General features: G+C 39.8%; 1 protein-coding gene across 1 annotated transcript in view; it reads left to right on the forward strand.

Annotated features, from left to right (window-relative positions):
* Positions 1 to 24,339, forward strand: part of zc3h3 (zinc finger CCCH-type containing 3) — a 272,870-nt gene that overhangs the window by 237,506 nt on the left and 11,025 nt on the right. Inside the window, exon 11 of the mRNA XM_043687898.2 lies at positions 1,132 to 1,322. Coding sequence (XP_043543833.2) covers positions 1,132 to 1,322 — 191 coding nt within the window. The remainder of the gene's footprint in view (positions 1 to 1,131; positions 1,323 to 24,339) is intronic.

Here is a 24,339-nt window from a genome sequence, read left to right on the forward strand (position 1 = left end):
TTCGGGCATAAGCCCTTCTTCCTGAAGAAGGGCTTATGCCCGAAACGTTGATTCTCCTGTTCCTTGAAATAGAAAGTAGACCTGAGTTTATAGCATGTCTTTATAAGCAGTAGTGTTATATGCGTGTCTAAGACCAGTGGGCATAAGTTTAAGGTGAAGAGTAAGTGGCTTAGAGGATATCTGAGAAAAAGTATTTTCACCCACAGCGTGGTAGAAATATGGAACATGAAGCCTGAGAGAGTGGTGGAGGCAACATTGAAGAATCTAGATGAGCACTTAAAATACTGGGGCATAGTAGCCTATAGACCAAGTGCACGTTAATGGGATTAGTACCGGTACAGTGTTTGTTGGTGCATTAATATACCGAATGACTCTATGGGAAAGTGATGGCATAATGATCATGCCACTGGACAAGTAATTCAGAACCTAGGCTCTAATGTTCTGAGAACATGGGTTTAAATGCCACCATTGCAAATATTAAATTTTGACTTCTATTTTATAAAAGATAACTGAAATCATGGCAACCATGCAACACTGTTGATGATTGTTAAAGCCATGTGATTCACCAATGTCCTTTAGCAATGGAAATCTGCCATTCTTGCCTGGTTTGACCTATATGTGACTCCAGACCCATAGCAACATGGTTGACTCTTAAATGCCAACATCCCTTAAATGAATAAAAATGTTAGTGATATTTGCTTTGTTTAATTAGTTTTTGTACGAGGTGAAGTTTGTTTTTGTTTAAAAACATGATATCTTGTGGAGTACTTCTGTCAGTGAATTACTGAGTGTGTGGCTTCCTTCTTTAAATGTAACAGAATTGCAACATACTTAATTCTAGCCAATGAAATTCTGCTCGATATAGAGACTCACTTTCCAAAACTAATTGCATATTTAACATGGTTTAACTCCTGCTGCTATCATTTTGAACAAAGATAATTGGCATAAATTCTTCTGCTGTAATAGGCTGGCAACTGATTTGAATTATAAGATCTGTTTCACTTGGCAAAAAGTTACATTTGAGTAGCATCCCAAAAAATGTCATATGTTCAATTAAATTGACTAACTTTGTATGTAGAGTAACTGGATTGTATAAAAGAAAAAAATCATGATTCTCTCAATCTTTGGTAGAGAGCTGGAGAAGACTGTGAAGCAAGTATTCTCAGAAAGAGGAGCTAACGTTTCTGTCATCACTGAAGAATCGAAGACCAATAGCGGTAACCAGGATTGGTTGCCAGCATTCATTGCTCTTCATTCATCCACATCTTCTGAAGAGAAAGCAGATTCTGAAGTAGAAGAAGTAAGAGCTGGTGAAACACTGGGTATGTATTTACTCATTTTTTTTATATTTGGTCAGTTTCATTTGGTGTTGCCTTGGTACTGACATCCCCACCCTCTCAGATCCAGCGCAAAATGAGGTAAGGAGCTAGGTGCTGAGGAAAATCCTCCAACTCTACTGCTGAACTAGTTTAGATTTGTTAAATCTGGAATGCTTAGTTATCCTTGCTCACCTACCAACTCATTCCAAAATCATTAGTTTATGTTTGTATGTAACCTTTAATATAATAAATGTGTCAGTGTTATTCATAGGGAAGAAATAGATGACCAGTAGGAGGAAGAGTTCAAGAGAAGATGTATAAAATCATTGTCAAATATCAAGACTGTAAAGAGGATTTTAAAGCTTAGGAGAAGACAGTTAAATTCCCAGAAATTATGTTTAGAAGTTGGTGACTCATCACGCTTAGTGATGTTTGCTCTTCAGCTGACTTTACCTGATTACCATTGGTGTGGTAAAGCAAATCTGTCTCGTAGGCGTTCCAAATGTGACATACTTGTACAAACCAAAAACTGATCTGATCACTCCAAAAGTACAGATTCTTTGGGATCTGGAATCAATTCCCAGCTTTCTGCTAGAAAAGCAGTATGTAAGAGCTCTAGAATTTATACAACATGGAGAAGTTCATTCGGCCCCATTATGTCCATGCTTGGCATCAAGCATCTATCTGTTTAATCTGATTTTCCAGCACTTGACATGCAGCCTTATGTACTATGACATCTCAAGTGCTCATCTAAACAATTCTTAGTCTTCTCAGTTCCTGCCTCTACCATCCTTTTAGGCAGTGAGTTGCAGATACCCACAACCCTCTGGATGAAAAAGGTATTTCCTCAAATTTCATCTCTATCTCCCTATCTTAAAATTATGCCCTTTTTGTTGACCTCATCTACAAAAGGGAAAAATTTCTTCCTATCTGCCCTATCTAAACCTCTCGTAATTGTGTATACTTCAATCAGGACCCTCTCGGCCTTCTCTGCTATAAGGAAAACTAACCCAGCCTATCTACTCTTTCTTCATTGTTGGAAATTTCCAGCCCAGGCAACATCCTTTGCACCTTTTCTTGTAAAATCACAGCCTTCCTATCATATAATAAATGTAAATCTTTTCAGTCGAAAAATATTTGATTGTAAAATGGTTCTTGTTTAATGAAAAATATAGTACAGAGGGAAACATTAGATCTAAGTACCTGGATGAAGCAGTATCATAGGGAGAATGCATGTATGAATAACAGGCAAGCTCTAAACTGGTTATAATGGCACTATAATCAAATTGTCTGGTTCTGCTTGTCAGTGGGTAGGATTTCTAAAAGTATTTGGAAAATTATTCCAGTCATCTCTCAAATCAGTTGCAGAGCCATAGAATGTTTAATTGCCATAATTTCCAGCCAATGTTGTGAGATGGTTAAGGTTGTCACAGATCTTGAGGTTGTAAAGGCCAATGGATCCTGAAAGCCAAATAAACCGAGAAATCAAAATCTTATAAGGCATTTGGGATTTCGCAAAAGTTGACACAGATTTCCATGGCATGCTATCATGAGCTTTCCTGGGTTAAGCAAAAAAGCAGAAAATGGCTGATGTCTAAAAATACTCAACATCTACACCTTGCAATACTACACTGTATGCGATTTATTGGTTACACTGCAGGGACTCACCAAGGTTAATTTGTCACTGTGTCACATCCCTGGTGACCTTTATCAGTTAGAACAAGCTTAGCCAACCTTTTAGCACAGGGACCACACATTTCAATTTTTCTGTCTCTCCTAGAGTCTGAGCAATTTTCAGAAACATTAGATTTCATACAGCAGTAACCATACAATTCAAAAACCATTCCAAAGAAATAAATCAAAAACTTAAATAAATGATTAATTAATAAAAATGGCTATTAAAAAGTGCTCAGAATTAGAAATAACTAATTAAACTGCTTTGCCTTTTCTTCAGAGAAGCAGAGCTACAGAGACAGACAAACTAGGCCCAAGTCCACAGATGTTGGTGGGGTCGGAGTTAATCTAAGGAGTTGGCTTTTACTTAACCTTGCTGATCTTGCATCACCTCTGGTGTTCCACCCTCTGAGCTGATCACAGCAGAATTCGTAGACAAGTGGGGTCAGGAGTAATTTATTGTTTTGGCTTGCTTTTCTTCCTCACCCACCTGCTCTGCATTAGGTCTTTGGGGAGGGATGGAGAAGGATGGGTGAACATTTGATTCGCTCATCTCAGACTCACAAGCTCTCTCCCTTCTCTCATATGCACTATGTTTGTTGTGTTTACTCTCCCTCACCAGCACGCACACTCCTTCATGCCCACTTCTCCCACAGCCTTACCTCCCTCTCCTTCACTCGCCATTCTCTCCCTCACTCGCTCCGCTGTCATTTGTTCACACCTCTCCCATTCTCATATCCCCATGCAGTCACCCCTCACTCCCATATACCTAAACCTCTCATACAGCATCCCCACAAATACGCTCACCATCTTCATGTACACTGACATACTCTCCCATACTCACTCCACTCTCCTTCGCTAACACCACTCCCATTTTCACCCCACTCTCCAATGCACTTCGCCTTCACCCCTGTATACTCGCGTCACTCTCGCATACAACACCCCCGCCAACATACTCACCATCTTAATCACACTCTTATCTCCCTCTCTCTTTCATTCTTAACCCCTGTCCTCCACTTGCATCACCCTGACATTCACCACCACCACACACATACCTCAACTTGTCTTTGTCTTTCTCTCTCTTTCTATCATATGCTCCCACAGTCACTCAGCTTTGTCCCATCCCTTGCCTAAGCTTCCCAATCCAGCATCTTCGTTTCAGTCCTTCACTCATTCAGGGCCTGGGTTTGAAGAAAGGAACTTCATCCATCAGACTACAATTAACTCCATGACTTGGGGGCCTTCATTCTAAGACCTTGCTCCCTGGTTCAGTCACTGTCACTGTCACTGTCACTGCTTGGCAGATATCCCATCCCATACTCTAACTCTTTCCATATGTTTGAGCAGACTTGTCACTGCGCTCAGTGCACAGGCCTCAGGCTGGTTGAAACTATTCACATGCACAAAGCGTACTGCTTCTCTGTTAGAAGTAATTTCTCTTCTGCTTTGGTTGGTGATGGGTTTACAAGTGAACTCATCTGGTGCAACTATGGGTCCAAAACGGCATCTGATTGAGCAGCAGCTTGCAGAATCTTCCAGTTGTCCTTTCTGTATTTGATCTCTGGTCATGGGTCGGACATGACACGTTGACATGCCACAATCCAACCTGCTTGCTGTTGGACAGAGTCAAGTTAGAGGGATGAGCATTAATTGCATGGAAACACCATTTCCCCTGCAAGTTGCCTATCATTCCTAACTTGAACATACATTACAATTACTTTTTCCTGAACAACTATCCTGGAAGTTACTACTGAACACTATTGTGGGATCACCATTAACAGCAGGCACACACTTATCATCTTTATTAAAAAAAAAAGGGTTTTTGCAGTTTTCCAATGTCCTTAATGGTGTAATGCACTATTAAGTTATTCAGTATTAGATATGGTGCCAATCGACTGTTAGCCTGGTGGTTTTCGGTCATCTACTGGAGTTTATAACTACCCAGACATTGAGCAAGAACAGCTTGCAACCTCCAAGGCAATTCGAATTTTCCATATTTCATCCTCTTTTTAAATAGTTTGAAGCCATTTTAAAAATGTGCTGGGACTGATAATTTCAAGATGACTGCACCACTCACAGATCACCTCATGCATGCGATAATTTAATTACGGATCATTTGTCGTACTTTAATTTGTTCATGAAAGGGAACAAAAGTCTCAGGGAATCGAGCAGATGTTTCTGTTTCCCAATTGCCCGTTTAGTGAGGAGTAAATGGCAGCATTCATTCTGGCTAAAGCCGGAGAGAGGAGTGAGAGATGGGTCTTTACAGCTTTGAGTGATTTCTTTTGTAAACATTTTCCAGAGATATGCTTCTTTGAGCAGTTATAAACAAGAGTTCAGCTCAGCAGGTGGCAGGCTTTTGAGATCCCTGCACATGTCATTTTATTGTCATATTTCATGGTCATAATCATAATGGAAGGAGTTCACTTCCAGCTTTTAACAGCACCACTGTGCGCACTTAACAGCTGAACAGGTTTGTTTGACATATCACTGGAGCATAGGTAATAAGTTAGTGCAAGGGATGAGACAGACTTTCTTCAAAGTAATTGATAGCTTTTGGATGTTACCATGTTGTGTCTATGTCAGATAATAGCTCAGATAATGGAGCATTTAACTGCCAGGTTTATGATCGGTGAATTGTAATATATCCCAAAAAAATGCTTTTGTTAACCCCTTTCTGTCCTTTCTGAAATTAGTATTAGTTGTACATTGTTTTTTGACTGGCTTTATTACTTCGTCTTTTGAAGTTGTTAGCTTCTTGTTGAAGTATGCAGTTCCACACCATTGTTGTTTCTTCAAAAGATTCAATATTTGTAATTCATGTATATGTCTACATTTGAGTACTGGAAGACTGTAAACAAAGCCAAAAGCCACAAGGGTCACTGGGTAACAATTGGCAGCTGAAGCATTAGGTCAGTTGTCCCCAGTGTTGTGTTGTTGAGGTGTTGAGGCTGCTGATGCTGCTAATTAGATCAATATATACACACTGGTAGTCTTCATTGACTGCTCACTAGGGATTTTGGCTGAGCCATTAGAGCAATTGTACTGACTATTATTTCAATTTAGGTACTTTTGAAAGCAAGCAAGAAATGACCATTTCTGTGGTATCTTTCTCAGTTCAGACCATAGGGAATAATTTGCTCGCAGCCAACATCTCATAGATCTCTATTCTTAAGTGATGCTAATTACATGACTAATATTAGCCAGGACTAGGGGAAAAAAGTCACACTCCTCTTCAAATCATACTATCAAAGTTTTACGTTTACCTCAGAGGACAGATAAGGCATCAGTGTTTCATCCACAGGAAAGCACCTCCTGTTGTTCTGGGATGTAAACCTAAATTGTGCTGAAATCTCTGGAGTGAGACTCAAACCCCAGCTTTCTGATTTAGAGCTGAGTGCACCTCCACCAAATTCCAGTCTAAACTTTAGATTTTATTAAACCTAGGCAGAATAATGGTTAGGTCGCCATTTTGATTACTTTAGGAGGGATTTCAAAGCTATAGGGAGAGTGCAGAAGAATATCACTAAGGTGATGCTAGAGGTAAAAGGTTAGAGAAACAAGGCATCTTTTCATGAGAACAGTCATGCAAGGTTGCAAGGAGACCTGATGGAGGTGTCCAGAGTTGGGAATTTGTCTGGGGAACTTCTCTTACTCAAAGACATAATTCACAAAATAACAAAGCGAGAGGTTAAGCTTTTTATACACAGGAGCGATACACAAGTATTATTAAAATGGTATGAGGAACAAGCGGATGAATGGAACTAAACAAACAACATTTTCCTAGAGTCACAAATTCAGTGGCTTCCGCCTGTGCCAGTGTAGTTCTGTAATTTGAGGAATGCTGAATCTGGAGGTGAGAAAAAAATTTGGAAATGATTGAAATCTGAAGCAAGTAACATAAATTGTGAAAATTCAATAAATTGTTAGGACTGGAGGAAGAGGGATCGGATGGCTCCATGTTCTGCCTTTCCTCAATTGACTAAGAAGTTTTTTTTTGAAAGGATATATTTACCAATTCAGTGAGTGTTCAACTGTTTAAGCTTTTTGATCAAAAAGACGAATTTAGATTGGTTTTACTGAGCTTTTACACAGGAAACTCTACATATTTTATTGGTCTAAGGAAAATAATAAATTAAGTATTGACTTTCATGTTCATGGACATGCAGTGGTTTACACCCACATAAATAGATTACAGAGTGCAGGAGGACAGGTTAAGCAAGTTTGATTGTGACATTAGTGTCTGACCATCAACCATTATCATGACTCGTGTACTAAAGGGATGTGCATTAATGAGGTTAGTGAGTTGGTTGATTTTATGCTGAATTTAGTAATCGCATGGCTTTCACTTGGTCCTAATGCATTCACTGTTCAGCAAGTTAGAGATTCTGGAGGTGATTTATCTGTTCTTCTGGAAGTAGGAGGATTGGAGTTTAGCTCTTTCTTTATAATCTCTTTCTTCATAATCTCTTTCTTCAACACATGGATGCTTACCATATGCAAACAAGGTTCAGAATCTTGTTAGCTGGAGAGAATGAGAGAGGAAGAAGAAGTTCCATTTGGTAATGGCCCTTCAATGTCTTGGCTGCTTATATTGTACTGAAGTGAAGCAGATGCTTGAAACACACAATAGCTTTGTTTGTGACATTAGTGTCTAATCAGCAATTCAAACATTATCATGACTAATGTATTCTAATTGTAACATGATCGAATTGTGTCACTGAATCACTTTCTCACTCACAAGCTCCTTGCTTATGGTCAGTGATCCACTTTGAGGAGTACCTTAGGCAATGCATTACTATTGGAAGGAGAAATATTGTTTACTTTTATTCTTCTGAGATCATTGTCTTAGGGACTTTGCAGATGTGGGGCAGAATATTATGTGGTGGCAGACTGCTCGCTCTCTCTCCCTTTTTCTTGGAAAGACAGTCAGCAGTGAGCTAACAGATGATTAAGAAGTGCACCTCAAAGTTATAACATGCTGAACTAAGCAATAGTTTATCCTTCCTTAGCTTTAACTCCTCTTAAAACCCTGTGTACTCTTACCCCAATGCCTCGTGTAGCCCAGCACCTTCTCATTTTTTAGTGCTGGACCATCTGGAACTAGAAAGCTCACAAATGATTCAAAACATTCACTTTCAATTCAGCAATGACAAAGGGGAACAAAAAACAAACAGAAGCTTCATTTGGCTCTGGGAACAGACAGGGACTGCTTCCCCTTCCAGCAGCAACAAATTTAATGTCAATGAATGAATCTCCACATCTGTGTCAATTAAGACCTGTCTAACTCGTTGCTTTTGATACCGAAGTACTTTCATACCGAAGGTGCTATTTCTCCTGTTGAATGTCCTCGCCTTCCTTCTTGGAAGACTGAAGGCACACTCTCAGCTCTCTAAAGTTTATCACAGTCTCTCTTTGCCAGCTCAGTATGTTCAGAGTGTACAGCACACTTTGTCTGGACCCTACTATAAGGACCCCTCGTAGAATGATCTAAGCCTTGGAACCTTATCTTCAGACCAATTGTCTGCTCCACTATGGCCCTGATCAAAGAATGGGCTGCACTTTATCCATGCTTGGCCTCAGTCAAGTGGTTGCATAATGGAGTCATGAGCATGGTCATAGAAAGTAATCCTTGTCTCTGTGTAACCCATCTTGTACAACATTCAGCCCTTGAAATGAACCACTAATATGAGGGTTCTCAAGAAGATAGGCACCATGGCAGTTTCCAGAACACCTCGCGTGGTCCTAGAAAGACATGGTAACAATAATCACAAATTGCTTGCACATTGGTGATGGATTGCTGATGGAATGGAATGCTGTTGTGTTGTGGAAGTTGGCTATATGAAGATATAGTGCTCTCAATGCAATGTGTATTGTCTATTGCACTGTGCACTTTGAGGAAGCAAGCTATGTTCCTAAAGCCTACTGCCCAACCTGTAGCACTGACCTTGTTATGGGAAAACAGGCAGATGCAATATGATTGGCACAAATTGCACTGGTAAAAGCGCTAATAAATTTGTGGGTTGAAGGTTGAGGGATCCTACACAGGACTGTAGTGACTCCTTAGAAGCAGCCAGTTGCCTAAGAGTTTAGTGCCACTAGGATAGGATGGCTACTCACTCCTTCACATCACAGTTCCCCCTGCAGCAGTTAGCACAGTTCACTGGCAGTGTTCTAAGACATTTTCGGTCTGTGGTGGCACTGCTGCTTGTTCATTTGGAGGAAATAGCATTGAGGATGAAAGATTGCAGCCTGAGGAGGCCTTCACCTGCCATCTCTTCTTACGGAAGTTGTTCAGCATCCGCTGGAGATTGCTGCTGTTCCTGGGCCTATAGCACATATTTTCCTTCTTCGTTTATTTGATTCTTAGTTGCCATGCAGTTCATGCAAGAAAACTGCTGCAGCTGGATCCATTGGTCATGCTTCCATTGATCCTGTGGGGAATATCAGAAATGGAACAGATTTTTCTGTCATTGGTTAGCATTCGCATCACTCACAAATAATGGTTTACCATACTCTTCCACACAATGGGATATGGAAGACTCTGATAAGGAGGGCCATTGAACGCCTGAACTTTGCTATAGCACCTTTTGCTGATAAATGCAGAATAATTCAGGTCATGTAAAGACCACAGGAGATTGTCAATGCTATATGATTACTGATAAATAATAAAAGTATATAGCAGTTGCTGGACATCTGAAACAAGTACTGAATGCTAGAGAAAATCAACAAGCCAGGTAGCTTCTGTAGAAAGAAACAAATTGAACATATCAAGACCAGTATGATTTTTCCTCAGAACTGATACCTTGTTCTCCCATCCACAAATTATTCAAAAAGGCATCATTGCATATGAGAGCATATTGTTGAACACTAACAGTTCAAGCTGAGAGGGAATCAGCTTCAAAATTGCTTGGGACCAGCATTTACACCCCTTTTGAATCTCCATGTTCTTCCAGGTAATCCCTCTCAAGTCCATCAGTACTACATCTTCATACATGCCTACAGACCACTTTGTCTTCCAACTCCATATCTTTGCATTACCCCTACAGCTCTATCAAAGCCAGAGTGGTTTGGACAATCTATGTGGGCATTGTTGGCTGGGCCAGCATTTATTATCCATGTCTAGTAATGGTGGCAACTCCCTTCTCAAACTGGTGTAGGAAAACTCACAATGCCATGAGGGAAGGAGTTCTATGATTTTGACCCACTGCCAGTGAAAGAATGGCTATATATTTCCAGGTCAGGATGGTGACTGACTTGAAAAAGAATTTGCCTTCTGTTCTCGTCCTTCTAGATGGAACTGGTTGGAATTTGTAAAGTGGTGTTTAAGAAGCCTTGGTGTATTTCTGTAGTATGCACATTGTTGCAACTGAGTATCGGTGATGGAGGGAATGACACATGTGGTACTGTTCAAGTGAACTTCACCCAGGGTAGTGTCAAGCTTCTTGAGTGTTGGAGCTGCACTCATCCTGGCAAATGGAAAGCAGGCCATCATGTTCCTGACTTGTGTCATGAAGACAAGTGTTAGGAATTTGAGAGGTGAGTTGCAGCCTTTGAACTTCTCTCATAGGCACAGTATTCATACAGCTAGTCCACTTCGGTTTCTAGTCAATGGGAGTGATGTTCATGTTGATAGTGGAGGATTCAGTGATGGTAATACTATTGAATAAATGGGTGATGATCAGATTCTGTCTTGTTGGAGATGGTCATTGCCTTGCTGTTTTGCAGGGCAGCTGTTACTTGCCACTTGTCAGCCCAAACCTGGGTGTTGTCCAAATCTTGCTGCATTTGGGCATGAACTGTTCCAGTATCCAAAGAGTTGTAAATAGTGTTGAACACTGGCCAGTTGTCAGTGACCATACCACTTCTGACCTTATGGTGAAGGGAAGGTTATTGAAGATGGATTGGCCTAGGACACTACTTTGAGAAATGTGAGGGCTCTTGTGGTGTAGTGATAGTGTCCGTCTGTTTGAAACAGCAGGCCTGGATTCGAGTGCCACTTCCTCCAGAGGTGTGTTGTAATATCTCTGAACAGGTTGATTAGAAAATATCTACCCTGAGGAACTCCAGCAGAGATTCTGCAGTTTTCCCCTTCTCTTTATCCCAGAATCATTGAATTGCTACGGCACATAAAGAGGCCATTAGGCCCGTAATTGTGCAGGTTCTGTTACCTAATACCAATCTCTTGCCTTTTCCCCATTTCCCTCAAAACAATTTCTGTCCAAGGAATCAGCCAATACTACATTTCCGGGCACTGCATTCCATATGCTGAATACTAGCTGTGTGAAAACGTTTTTTCCTCCTACCACCCTGGCTTCATTTGTGCATTACTTTGGATCTATGTCCTTGTGTTCTTTTTTTCTTTTATGAGTGGAATAACTTGTCCCTATTTACTCTTTTCAGCCCATGAATGATATTAAAAATCTCTGTCAGATCTGATCTCTGCCTTCTGCGTGCTGTGTCCAATCCACAGAATTGACTTACTCACTGAAGCAATGGCCTCAATAACTTGCTTTGATTTCATTGAATTGACCCACAGGACTAACTGACTACAACAGACACCCCCAAGTGCTGTTATGACAGGACCGCTGACTGACCTGTATACAGCTGCCAGACCTACACGCCATGACACCCTGGACTGGTTGAACTGGACCTGCATGGCTGGTTCTGGCCCACTCCGCAAACTGTAGTGATTTGTACTCCTCTGACCCTGACCGTCCCAAATAGGTTACTGACCATATCCAAACCCTTGAGGCTGATCATCAATGATACCTTTGACTTATTGTGACTGAATCCCCCTATTGACTGAGGACTTCACCTCTTTGATTTTGAGCTACGGCTGTTCGTTAGTTTCCAATGCAGTGTTTTTTTCTTGTATGTTGCAGGTACATGGTGCAGATGTGGCAATAACTTAGCACAATGCCAGAATGCAGCATGTCCATCCCTTTGATTATCATTGCTGACAACTATGTTAAGCTGCCTTTGTATCTATGCTAAAATGACAGAAGGATTGTGTGCCTTTAAGCTATGGCTAATAGGGCAAAGCACAGAAACACAAGGCAAGAAAAGAACACTGTGAGCATCCCAGTTAGTGCAAAGCGAGTGCTAAGAGAGTGCATACAGATCTCTTAGAGGCACCATGGCGTAATCCATGAGCTGAATGTCCGGAAATGTCACCATCCAGTTTCTATCCACGGGGTCAGAGAATACGATATTGCATATAAGTTGGTTTTCAAAATGAAGTGAGATTAACTATGCATACAACTAGGCCATTTACTAGTCACTAGCAAGAATCTAGTTTTGCCATTCAACACTTGGTTGGAAAATAGGGGTTTTGGGTCTTGATTTCAAGAAACACCTCACTGCTGATCCCACATGATTTTCCCATCTTCTTAGCCAACACCCAAATCATTCAGTACCTGAGTCTGGCCTTTGTGTCCACCTCACAGTCTAAATCCTCCCAGCTTTACATCTTTAAAACAGTTTACTCTTGGCCTTTCGGTCTCCATTGTTCACATAGATTGTAAAATGTTGATCCATGCAGCAGCCTACCAGTTGGAAATGACCCATTTATTACTACTTGCTGTTTTTCTCTATTTTAACCAATCCCTGCTACAATATATTACCTGTGGCTGGTCAGCTCATTTGCCTGGATGCTTGATTTGCGATGGTGAGTGACACCAGCAGTGTGGGTTCAATTCCTGTACCAGCTGATGTTCACCTGAAGAACTCTCCCTGACAGCCTTCCCCCTCACCAGAAGTTTGGTGAATCTCAGATTAAACCACCACCAGTCATCTCTGTGGTGAGGGAGCAGCCGAATGGTTTGCAAAGATTATTGCGACTTTATCTTTTCTTATTATGTTGCCGCACCCCCCCCCCCCCGCCTTATGAATCATTACCTTGCTCTATTTTTCAGTTAGTTGCTGACTAAGATCATTTGAACACTTTAAAACATCCATTTGTTTGCCTTTATCCATCTATCCTGCCTGTTACAAAATTTTTAAAAAGTTAATAATATTTGTCAAAATGCATTTTCTTCTCATAAAACCATGTTTACTTTGTCTAATCATGTGGTAGTTTTTTTAACTGCATGTTGTGGTTCTGTACACCGAGCTGGGAATTTGTGTTATAGAAGTTTCGTCCCCTGTCTAGGTGACATCCTCAATGCTTGGGAGACTCCTGTGAAGCGCTTCTGTGATTTTTCCTCCGGCATTTGTAGTGGTTTGAATCTGCCGCTTCCGGTTATCAGTTCCAGCTGTCCACTGCAGTGGTCGGTATATTAGGTCCAGGTCAATGTGCTTATTGATTGAATCTGTGGATGAGTGCCATGCCTCTAGGAATTCCCTGGCTGTTCTCTGTTTGGCTTGTCCTATAATAGTAGTGTTGTCCCAGACGAATTTATGTTGCTTGTCATCTGCATGTGTGGCTACTAAGGATAGCTGGTTGTGTCGTTTCGTGGCTAGTTGGTGTTCATGGATGCGGATCGTTAGCTGTCTTCCTGTTTGTCCTATGTAGTGTTTTGTGCAGTCCTTGCATGGGATTTTGTATACTACATTGGTTTTGCTCATGCTGGGTATTGAGTCCTTCGTTCTGGTGAGTTGTTGTCTGAGAGTGGCTGTTGGTTTGTGTGCTGTTATGAATCCGAGTGGTCGCAGTAGTCTGGCTTTCAGTTTGGAAATGCTCTTGATGTATGGTAGTGTGGCTAGTCCTTTGGGTTGTGGCATGTCCTCATTCCGTTGTCTTTCCCTTAGGCACCTGTTGATGAAATCGCAGGGGTATCCATTTTTGGCGAATACATTGTATAGGTGTTCTTCTTCCTCTTTTTGCAGTTCTGGTGTACTGCAGTGTGTTGTGGCCCTTTTGAATAGTGTCTTGATGCAACTTCTTTTGTGTGTGTTGGGGTGGTTGCTTTCGTAGTTTAGGACTTGGTCTGTGTGTGTGGCTTTCCTGTATACCTTTGTGGTGAATTCTCCATTCAGTGTTCTCTGTACCATCACGTCTAGGAATGGGAGTTGGTTGTCTTCTTCCTCTCCAGTGAATCGGATTCCTGTGAGTGTGGCGTTGATGATCCGGTGTGTGTTCTCTATTTATGTGTTTTTAATGATTACAAAGGTAAAACACAAAGATTACAAAGATTAAAAAGATTATAATTTCTCCTGCCTCAGCCTCTGCATTTACTTTCACCAGTCTATTGATTATATGTGCGTGGATAAGTTTTTGCAATATTTCTATGGGTTGAAGTTTTTAGAGAGCCTTTGCAGACATTTATAATTGGTGAAGTAAATTAATTACAATTCCATGATTCCTGCCCCATCTCCAGCAGCGGCGATTTTCACTCATATGGAAGAAAACCTTTATTCTGCAATCCCGACATGGCTGGCATCATTGCATATTCAAGCAATTTTCATGGTGGTGGCTGACTTACTAAGTGTATGTGGTGCACAACCTCTAAGAGTGATCTTGCACCATAGTTGGAATGAGGGAATGCTTTGAAAGAAACTTTGAGGTCCTACTGCCTTGCATACCACTCATGCCCCTCTACACCCTCAAGTGCTTTCCATGTCAGCCATTCCTTCCACTCCCACTCCCTTCCACCATTACGCACGTGCACACTTTCTCTCACATACACGCACATTACCTCTTGTCCCTGGGATGCCCCCTTGCCAATTCATGGCATTTCCATGCCCATTTCTAAACATTTGCACTCTGTTCTGAAAGAAATACCGATTGATCAAACAATATTTCCCCGTGCATAGGTATGTTCAGCACCCTGATGAAGGTCTGTGTTGTCAGTCAAGCCTCATTGTATATTCTTGGCTGAGATCTTGAACTTACATTGTAACCAGCCAGCCTCAGCATTTAGCAGCACCTTTGGTTTGCAGTGGCGCTGAACCTGATTCCAGCATCATTGAACACTCAGCCTACCCCTTCGAATGATAATTGCACCTTTTTGAGATACTTCAACAGGCAATAAAGGTGGGAAATCTGTTGACTCCCAATTCCGACCTGTACAGTGAAAATACAATTCCTTTTGCCTGCCAGTTTGCTCTCATTCCATTTGTATCATTCATCTTTCTTTGTTGATCTCTCAACCTTTCCTCAAAATTGCTGCTGCTCTTGGCAATAAAAAGCCTCTTTTAACCTTGAATTGTTTCTCTCTCCAAACCTGCTGAGCATTTCTAATATTTCATTTTTTTTGATTTCGCATTTCTATCATGAGCAATATTTTACCTATTTCAAGGATGTATGGCCTAATGCTGCTCTGTTTGTATGTTAAATAAACCAATAAAAAGTAAATCTACAGCAAGACCACCATACTTCCATTTAATTCTTAAAGCCAAGGCAGCTAGAGTTACTGCTTTGCCCTGTTTGCTTGTTCACAAAGTGTTTGCAGCAACAAGGAGGCCAGTCAACCCATCATGTTTGTGTTGTCATGTTTTGCAGAGCCTGGATGTTTACATTGACAGTTTTTAGCATTCTTGCCTCTTTGAATGATAACCCGAGCATCAATATCATGGCATAAACATATCAATGACTGAAAAATGGATTTAAACCTAATGTGCATGGGGCATCCTGCACTATGCCGTCCGAATATCATAAATTATTACTTTTTGTGCTGGTAGTCAGACATTTTAGCATTTTGCAAAATGTTGAGCACAGCATTCCAAGAGAGTTAAATTAACATCAACACAGACCTAGTCATTAACCTAGTGTGCTTCAACAAATATGTCATTTAAACTAATTTAATCCCCTCAGCTGTTCAGGCTGACTAACTCCTTCCAACAGATTCCTCAGACTCAAATGTTTAAATAAACTATTTCATATAAAATTAGCAAATCATTTTGATGTAATTTCAATTTTTTTTAAGGAGTCTGACTATTTGGAGAAAAACCAGGAAGAACTGCTTCTTTGAGTGAAGATCCTGATGGAAGAATTACTGCTTTATTTAAAATAACAGTTTAATACTGAGGGGTTACTGCATTTTTGCAGTTGCTATCTTTCAAGTGAAATAGTAATACGCTGCCTGTCTATTTTGGTGGTTCAGTGAGCGTACTGTTCCAATGCCATTGTCATAAGAAGCTGTTTTGGGGGAAGTAAAGTGTCACTGCACTAATAATGCAGAATCCTAGGTTTGTCAGCTGGGAATATGGGTTCAAATCCCACCATGGCAGATAATTAAATTTGTACTAACTGGACAGGCCGCATTAGTCATAACAGTATGGTAAATGAACTCCTGGAGTGTGTACAAAATGGCTTTTTTAGACCAGTACATTGAGGAACAAATTCTGAACAAGCTACCCTTTATTTGCTTTCTTGGAATGAGAAAGGGTTAATTAATAACCTAGTTGTAATAGGTCGTTTAAGAAAAAGTGATCATAACCTGATGCAGTTCTTCACTAGCATTGGGATTGGACCAATTCACTTTCAAACTAGAGTCCTAAATCTAAACGAATGAAACTGCAAAGGTTTGAGAGTTGAATTGGCTATGATAGACTGGGCAACTTCATTAAAAGGCATGGTTATTATTTAAGAAATGAAAAAATGCATTTCAGCAGTTATACGTTCTTTTTAGCTTAAAGAGCAGTAAGAAAAGCGACTCATGCTTAACAAAAGAAATTCAGGATAATATTTGACTGGTTAGCCTAACACCAGGTAGGAGAAAAAAATACTGGAATCTATCATTAAGAATGTGATCACACAATACTTAGAAAATCCCAATGGAATCACACAAAATCACGCAAATTTATGAAAAAAAAAATTGTTTTTGATAACTTGAAGAATAGAGGACGAAGAACCAGTGGATATAGTGTATTTGGATTTTCAGACAACTTGATAAAGCCTAACATGAGGTTATTATACAAAATGTAAGTACATGAGAATGGTGGTAACATGTGGCATGGATTTAGTTGGTTAGCAGACAAGAATCAGTAGAAATAAATGGGTTGTTTTCGGAGTGGAAGGTAAAGTCAAATAAGGTTTCACAGAGCTGAATATGCAGGTTCCAGCTATTTGGAATGTATATCAGCAATTTAGGTGAGGAAATTAAGTCTAATATTACCATGCTTCCTTCAATGGAAAACTAGGTGGGAGTGAGAGTAGTGAGGAGGACATAAAGAGGCTTCAGGGCGATTTTGTTAAGTGAGTTGGAAATACTTCACAGTATCATGTGGATAAATGTGAAGGTATCCACTAATGTAGGAAAAAAAGGAATAGTGAAGTATTGTTCACCTGATTATAAATTGGGAAAGGTTGATGTTCCAAAGGACCTGGGGGTCATTGTACACCAGTCACTGAAAGCAAGAATGCAGATGCAGAAGAAAGGTTACACCTGAAACATTGACTTCTCTACGACCTGATGCTGCCTGGCTTGCTGTGTTCTTTCAGCCTCCTCTTATCAACCATGCAGATGAGCGAGCAGTTCCAAAGACAGGTGGAGTGTTAGTTTAACTACAGGATCAAGGAAGCCTTACAGCATCTGTACTGGTAAAATGTTCTATCACAGAACGCTGTCGAGGCAAAGTCACTGAACATATTTAAGAAAGAAATAGTTTTATGGAAGATAAAAATGTCAAGTGTATGAGGAGAGAGCAGACCTATGGCATTGAGGTTGAGGGTAGTTCATGATTAGATTAGATTAGATTTCCTACAGTGTGGAAACAGGCCCTTCGGCCCAACAAGTCCACATCGACCCTCCGAAGAGTAACCCACCCAAAATAAAGAAAAATTTGTTTGCCTCGTTGATGTGTAAAAAATGACTGACATTAGTTCAGTGCCCCAGCCAACATGTCTCCTTCAATTAAAATTGATTCATTTGTTACTTGCACAATTTTGCTGTATGAAACATGACTGGCTATGTTTCCTACCTCATAACAATGAGTGATCTTCAGTACAGATTCTAAATGCTTTAGGATATCCTAAAATATTCTAGTTTATTCTTTAATTTTTGACTAAATTTAGGAGAATTGTCAGCTTATATAATGAAGCGCTGCACCATAATGTGATACGAAGCAGCCCACATATAAATGCTTAATTTGGACTTAAAGCTTCTATTATAGTGACCAGATTTTAATGTCACTCTTGGTAGGTGACTGCATTACTATCTAAACAGATTATTCTGTTCCCTAATGAAGCTTAACATGAACTGTAAGTGCTTGACGATGAAGAACTAAGATCGATTGCCCATGTCGAAATATACAAATTAGGAGCAGTAATAGGCCAATGGGCGTTTCAAGTCTGCTCTGCCATTCACTAAGTTCATCAGGAGATGGAGAAGTTGACATTTCGGGTGTAACCTATGCTGCCTGGCTTGTTGTGTTCTTCCAGCTTCCTGCCTGTCTACTTTGGATTCCAGCATCTGCAGTTTTTTTGTCTCTATTCAATAAATTCATGGCTGATTTGTTTTCTCTCAAATTTCACATTCCCATCAACTCCAATCATCTTTTATTTCTCTTAGGCAAGAGAATTAATCCACCTGCACTTCAAGTTATTCCTTAATCCCACTTCCATTGCACTCTTGAGGCAGACAGTTCCAAAGTTGCGCAGCCCTTTGAGAGAAAAAAACACATTTTCCCTCAACTTAGCTCTAAAAGAGGGTACCCTTTTAAAGTTGAAAATGCAGCAAATGTAAGTACAATACCTTCCATCACCCCAATCCACCCCACCCCACCAAATTGCACTCTATGCAATTTTGGTCAGCTTATTTAAGGAAGGATGTAGATATATTGGAGGTGGTTCAAAGGAGGTTTACAGCATCTGTACTGGAGAGTAACACCTGAAATAAGTAGGTTGTCTTATTGTAGGACAGGCTGGACTTAAATTTTTTTAATACAGAAGTAGATAGATTCTTAATCAATAGATCGATAATTAATCAATAGATAGATATTCAAAGGTTATTAAGGGTAATGAGGATGTGGAATTTGAAACACAAACACATCAGCCATGATCTGAATGAATTGTGGAACAGGTTGAAGAGGCTGAATGGTCTACTTCTGCTATTCATTTTGCTTATATTCCATGATGCCTTACAACTGTCGGTCTGCTCTAACTCATGTTTGGACACTCCCAAGGGTTAAATGCAGATAATTATACTGAACTTGGTGATCGCTTTGCATTTGGTTGATGTATGGGTATTTTATTAAGGGCAGAGAACTGTTAAGTAGACTCCTGATTTTTACATAAATTAGTGAAAAAGTCATGAATCAATGCCAGAGCCAGTTACATCCCAAATAAAGTTTGTTTGTATCCATCTCCTGAGGAAGTGTCAAGGCAGTCTGAATATATTTTGGAGACCAAAGCCTTTGGAAAATATCGATACAGGTTAACAAAAGCAATTTCCAGTATATAAAGGGATAAAAATTGAATGTTAAATCCAGTATTCAGCGTGGTGGGATAGTGAATCGTGTCTGAATTCTGAATATTTGAGGTCATGGCACAACTGGTACTTCAGTATAATTTTGTTAAATGCCATTCCTACAGTTAATGTTTTGTTGGCTTGAAATTCTGCTGTGGGTGCCAGCTGATGTATATTGAATGAGCTTGTATGAAATTCTTTCCATTGTTTTTTTTGTCCAATTATTAACCTGTTTGAAACAGACAGGTTATTGAACAAAAGGAAAAATGTGATTGTACTGGAGGGGTCGCAGAGAAAATTCACCAGGCATTACCGTGAAGATAGGCTGGATAACCTCAGGTTGTTTACTTTAGAGCAGAGAAGGCTTAAAGGGGACCTGCTTAGCGTGTATAAGATTGAGGGGCATGGACAGGGTGGATAGAAAGCCTCAGCTCATCATTGTGACGGGGAACCTCACAACCTTCAAAAAGTACTTGGATGAATACTTTAGAAATGTCATAACACTCGAAACTACTGGCAGGAAAGTAGATTTAGATAAGCTATTTGTCGGTGCAGACTTGATAAGCCAAAGGTCTCTTCTGTACTATATGATTCAATCGTTCTATTCTATGGTTAACACCTCCACTAAAATAGTGTAGAAAGGAATTTCACGTCACAATGTGTTCAAGATTCACTGCTATCCTGTAGCACTGTATCGAGGCTGCTGCCTCAGTTTTATTTTTCATTTTCTTACAGTCACACCCTCAACAATATATTTTATCCACCTCAGTGTAATGTTGCTGATACACATTTTCAACAATATGAGGTCAATCTTGAGCATTTCAAGAGCTCCTTATTTAAAATCTGCATCAATCTGTAATTCCTGCTCGGATCCAGGAGCTCCATGTAGCCCAAGATAGACTATTATGAATATTTAAACTTCATCTATTCACTGAATAAAGCCCGAAAGAATTGCAAATGCTGTAAATCAGAAACAAAAGCTGAAGTTGCTGGAAAAGCTCAGCAGGTCTGGCAGTATCTGTGCAGAGAAATCAGAGTTAACGTTGAGTTCAGTGACACTTCCTCAGAACTCTCAGATGCTGCCAGACCTGCTGAGCTTTTCCAGCAACTTCTGTTTTTGTTTATTCATTTATGTCAGTTGAGGTAAGGTATGGCTGCAAAAGCTGAATATCAAGTCAGCAGATGCTGATGATGTTTGTCACTTTCAGGTGGTATGTGGGATGACTTAGACAGAATATGGAGCTCTGTATTAATTGTTCTGAAATGTGAACTCAGCCTTACTTCAACCATGTGACCTAATCATCTCTCACACTGTCTAAGTGTATGGACACTTTGAAAAACATTCTGGGTTCCAGCCAACAAATGGTGTATCTATGGGAATATAATTGCTTTCTTAACACATGTTTGATGTGGACTAGAGAAACGTTATAACATACAATGACAAATACCTTGCATTAATACACAAGTGCACCTCGGTACTTGAAATTTGAATGTACGTACCAAAAGCCAAATAATGAATTGTTGCTTTATGAACTATTCAGAATAGCCTAACTGTTATAATGGCTGAAAATACTGGAAATAGCCAGCTGGTCTAGCAGCATCTGTTGAGAAAGTTAGTGCTAACATTTTAGGTTGATGACCTCATTGCAACTCCTGAATTTTCATTCAGTTAAAGCTTTCTTGAATGGAAGGATTAATAGCCTCAGACCCATTAATGTGCCATATTGCCTAGTCTGTCAACAAGAGCTCCCTGGGCTGATCTGCTTGTTCGAATCTTGGCTAGGGTTTGTAGCAACCTTTCAGGGTTTCAATGAATTTTTTTTAAATTAATGACTGGTAGCCAGAGGCTATTTGTGCCTCCACTAGCTCATGCTTTCAACCTGGTTCTCTTGTACCTTCTGTGGACCTCTGTGTTCATTGTAATATGCTTCCCCATTGTTCCCATTAATTTCCAGATCCACTTTACCCGTTTTCTACTCTCCTGGGCTCTGCTGTCCACACTGACCTGTCAAGGATGTACAAATTGTGGAGTGGGAACACACCTATCTTACTGACATCTATAATGTAGTACCTGTTTTCTTAAAACGTTGTTAAAACAAGTTTTACGTGCACCACTTTCATATTGCACATATTGCCATTTAAATGGGGATCTGGGATTGTTAATCTTTTGAAAAGAGAAAACGTAACTTGTGACTAATGCCCAACCCCCAGGTGAATAACTGTAATGCGCACTTCCTGTTTTGTTTTCAGTTTAATTTATCATTTGTAGCAGGCAAGTAAGTTGTTCGCTGAATCGTCCTTATATGTTGATTTTTGTTTGATTCAGAGACAAATTATCAATAATGACCCTCAGGTTAAACCACTGTCTAATGAGAATGCAGTCTTCTGGAACAATGAAACTTTATTTTTATTTACTTATCAGCACTTAGCTGTCTTTGGGTCACTCAGTTATTTTTGCTTTAGGTTTGTGTGCAACTGTTCACTCTGAAGTGTATCTGTATTTATCTCTGCCTATGTACCAAACTAACTTGGGATATAGAACTATCCACATTGGGTGACCAACTTTGGGTTCTGTGCTAAGATCTTGGGCATCTGGGAGAAACTGGAAGCCAGGGTGGGGGGGGGGGGGGATGACCTTTGAACTGGTGAGAGTAGCACCATGCGATCTTTTGCTTCCGGGTTAGTTTGAAGGTATCAAGGCATCATTAATGAGAAGTAGCTTTATGGAATGGAATAGCCAAGCTAAACCTGCAAACTCTTAAGAAATTCATTTCTGAAGCTGGAGAGCTGTAGTGTAGGGCAAAACCCACAGTATGATTTGCAGTAAGACAGTAGCCCCACACAGTGTGATTTGCCTCAGCACTCATCAGCACTGCCACAAGGAACAGCTCTGCCTGCATAATAAATTTAAAGGTATTAAACCATTTCATCATTTGAGTTGCATTATTGGGGACTGAACTATGCTAAGCACTTATGGGGAATCATCTTGCATCTGAGTATCTTGAATATAACAAAAACCAGATCATTAGACTGATTAGAGTGCACTTCTGTGCAAGAACACCCTTGATCCTCCTGTGCTCTCATTAGTGGAAGAAAGTCACAAAGTGCCTGTCTGGTCTTCTCCATTTTCAAATATTCATGATGGGTAGGGATTTGGTCACAGACCAGGGTTGTTCCTACACAGCAAACCATTGTGATGAGTATGCATAAAGTTTCTATATACTTTATGCACCGCTCTGTGCATTCTGGGCCCTATTCTGTATAATTTAAGGAGAAGTCCCGTACTGCACATGGAGGCATAGCAAGACTCCAGCTGCTTAATGTTTTTTGCTTTAATGCTTTTATAAGGAAGAAAGCAAATTTTTAAAAATGCTCGACAATCTTCATTGGCCTTCTCATCCATATGGACCCATTTGTCCTTGTAGTCCCTCCTGTACTTTGGCTTCCAATATCCAATCGAAAATTCACTCTTTAGCTTTAAATCATGTAAAACAAAAATCAGGAAAGATGCATCATCAGGTGTGGCTCAGCCTATAATTCACTTCCATGACTTCTGGACTCTCCCTGTCTGTTTCGCTAAGTGTTGGAAGCACCGATATGAAGTTATGGCGTGATTTCAATATTGAATGAAGTTAGGGTTTGAGACCAAGAGTGGTAATGTTCTGCATGTAGTTCAGGCTTTAGTTAAGTATATGCATTATTATTTGTTGAATATATTGTCTGTATTCTAATTCACTTCACACAGTTCTTCACATATTTGTAACTATATTAGCATATATTTTAATATACTAACTCACATGCAGAATTTGTTTTTGCTTATTTTGTATTTCAATCCCATTAATGGTACATTGACCTCTGGCTTCTGTTCCCAATGTGCAGAACAATTTCTTCTCCTTCACCCTTTGTAGGTAGTTTTTACTGTTTCCAAAAACTAAAAGCCCTGTAAGTAAACAAATAAGATTTGTATAGTTTGATATCTTTATTACACATTTTGATAGTTATATGGACAATGTGTCCATATAGTGGAAGAAACCATGTCCACAATCAGATGAAGCTTGCCCCTGACTGTTGACAATAATTGAATTGAGCTTGATGTTCATAATTGTGTTCCTAATGTACATATAGTCAGATTAAGAAGATTTTTTTTAAACTGCTGTCAATTTTGCACTTACCTAGCCATTTTATTGAGAGACCGCAGGATGGTTTGTGTGGAAAATAAACACACTGTTGCACTGGTATAATAGAAAGATCTATTTTAAAATTGCAGCTGAGACTCATTGTAGAGGTACTGTAATGGAAACCATGCTGTTCTTAACCTGGCAGAACCAAGTGCTGATACTAAGAACCCAAAAACATAAATCATTGCAATCCCAATACTGGCTTGGCTGAGGAGTACCTTGGAGAGATATGTAAACATAATGAAATGTTAGTGTCGAATTCCAAATTCTTAATGGCTGAGAGATGGGGTCCTAGTACGATCTGAAGCCAAAAGATCATTAAAAATGTGCGAAAGGCAGCAGTTTTTAAAGGGAACCTTAATTACAGTAGCAGTTTGTTTGCAGTGCAGGACACAAACAGCCTAATAAAGTGACTGCTGTTTTTATGCCATTGCTATTAAAGCTGAGTAATTGATTGTGCATTGTGCACATTAGGAAATTGTGATGATGCAGAGTGAGTTTTTCATTGAGAATAAATCAGTTTGCTTCATCATGTTGGAAACAAGGCTCACATTTCTGATTTTATTCCATTGGAGATATTTCCTTCTTTATGAAGACAACCTAATATTAGAATAAAAGTATTAAAAACACTAGTGGAAAACAAAATCTTATTTCCAACCACCTGGTTTTTCTTTTTCAGTGTTATAAATGCCTAGCAGGAAGTGGAATCAAATGCTAGTAAAGTACAAAAGATTTTTTTGTCTCAGTTTGTAGTTTGTGCTGCTGCTACTCTTGAGTCCAGAAGAGGTGCTGAGAAAAGTAATTTTCATAAATTGA

The sequence above is a fragment of the Chiloscyllium plagiosum genome, unplaced genomic scaffold, assembly GCF_037043375.1.
Source record: "Chiloscyllium plagiosum isolate Xiang-an unplaced genomic scaffold, Cpla_swu_hap1 HiC_scaffold_4, whole genome shotgun sequence".
NCBI lineage: Eukaryota > Metazoa > Chordata > Chondrichthyes > Orectolobiformes > Hemiscylliidae > Chiloscyllium > Chiloscyllium plagiosum.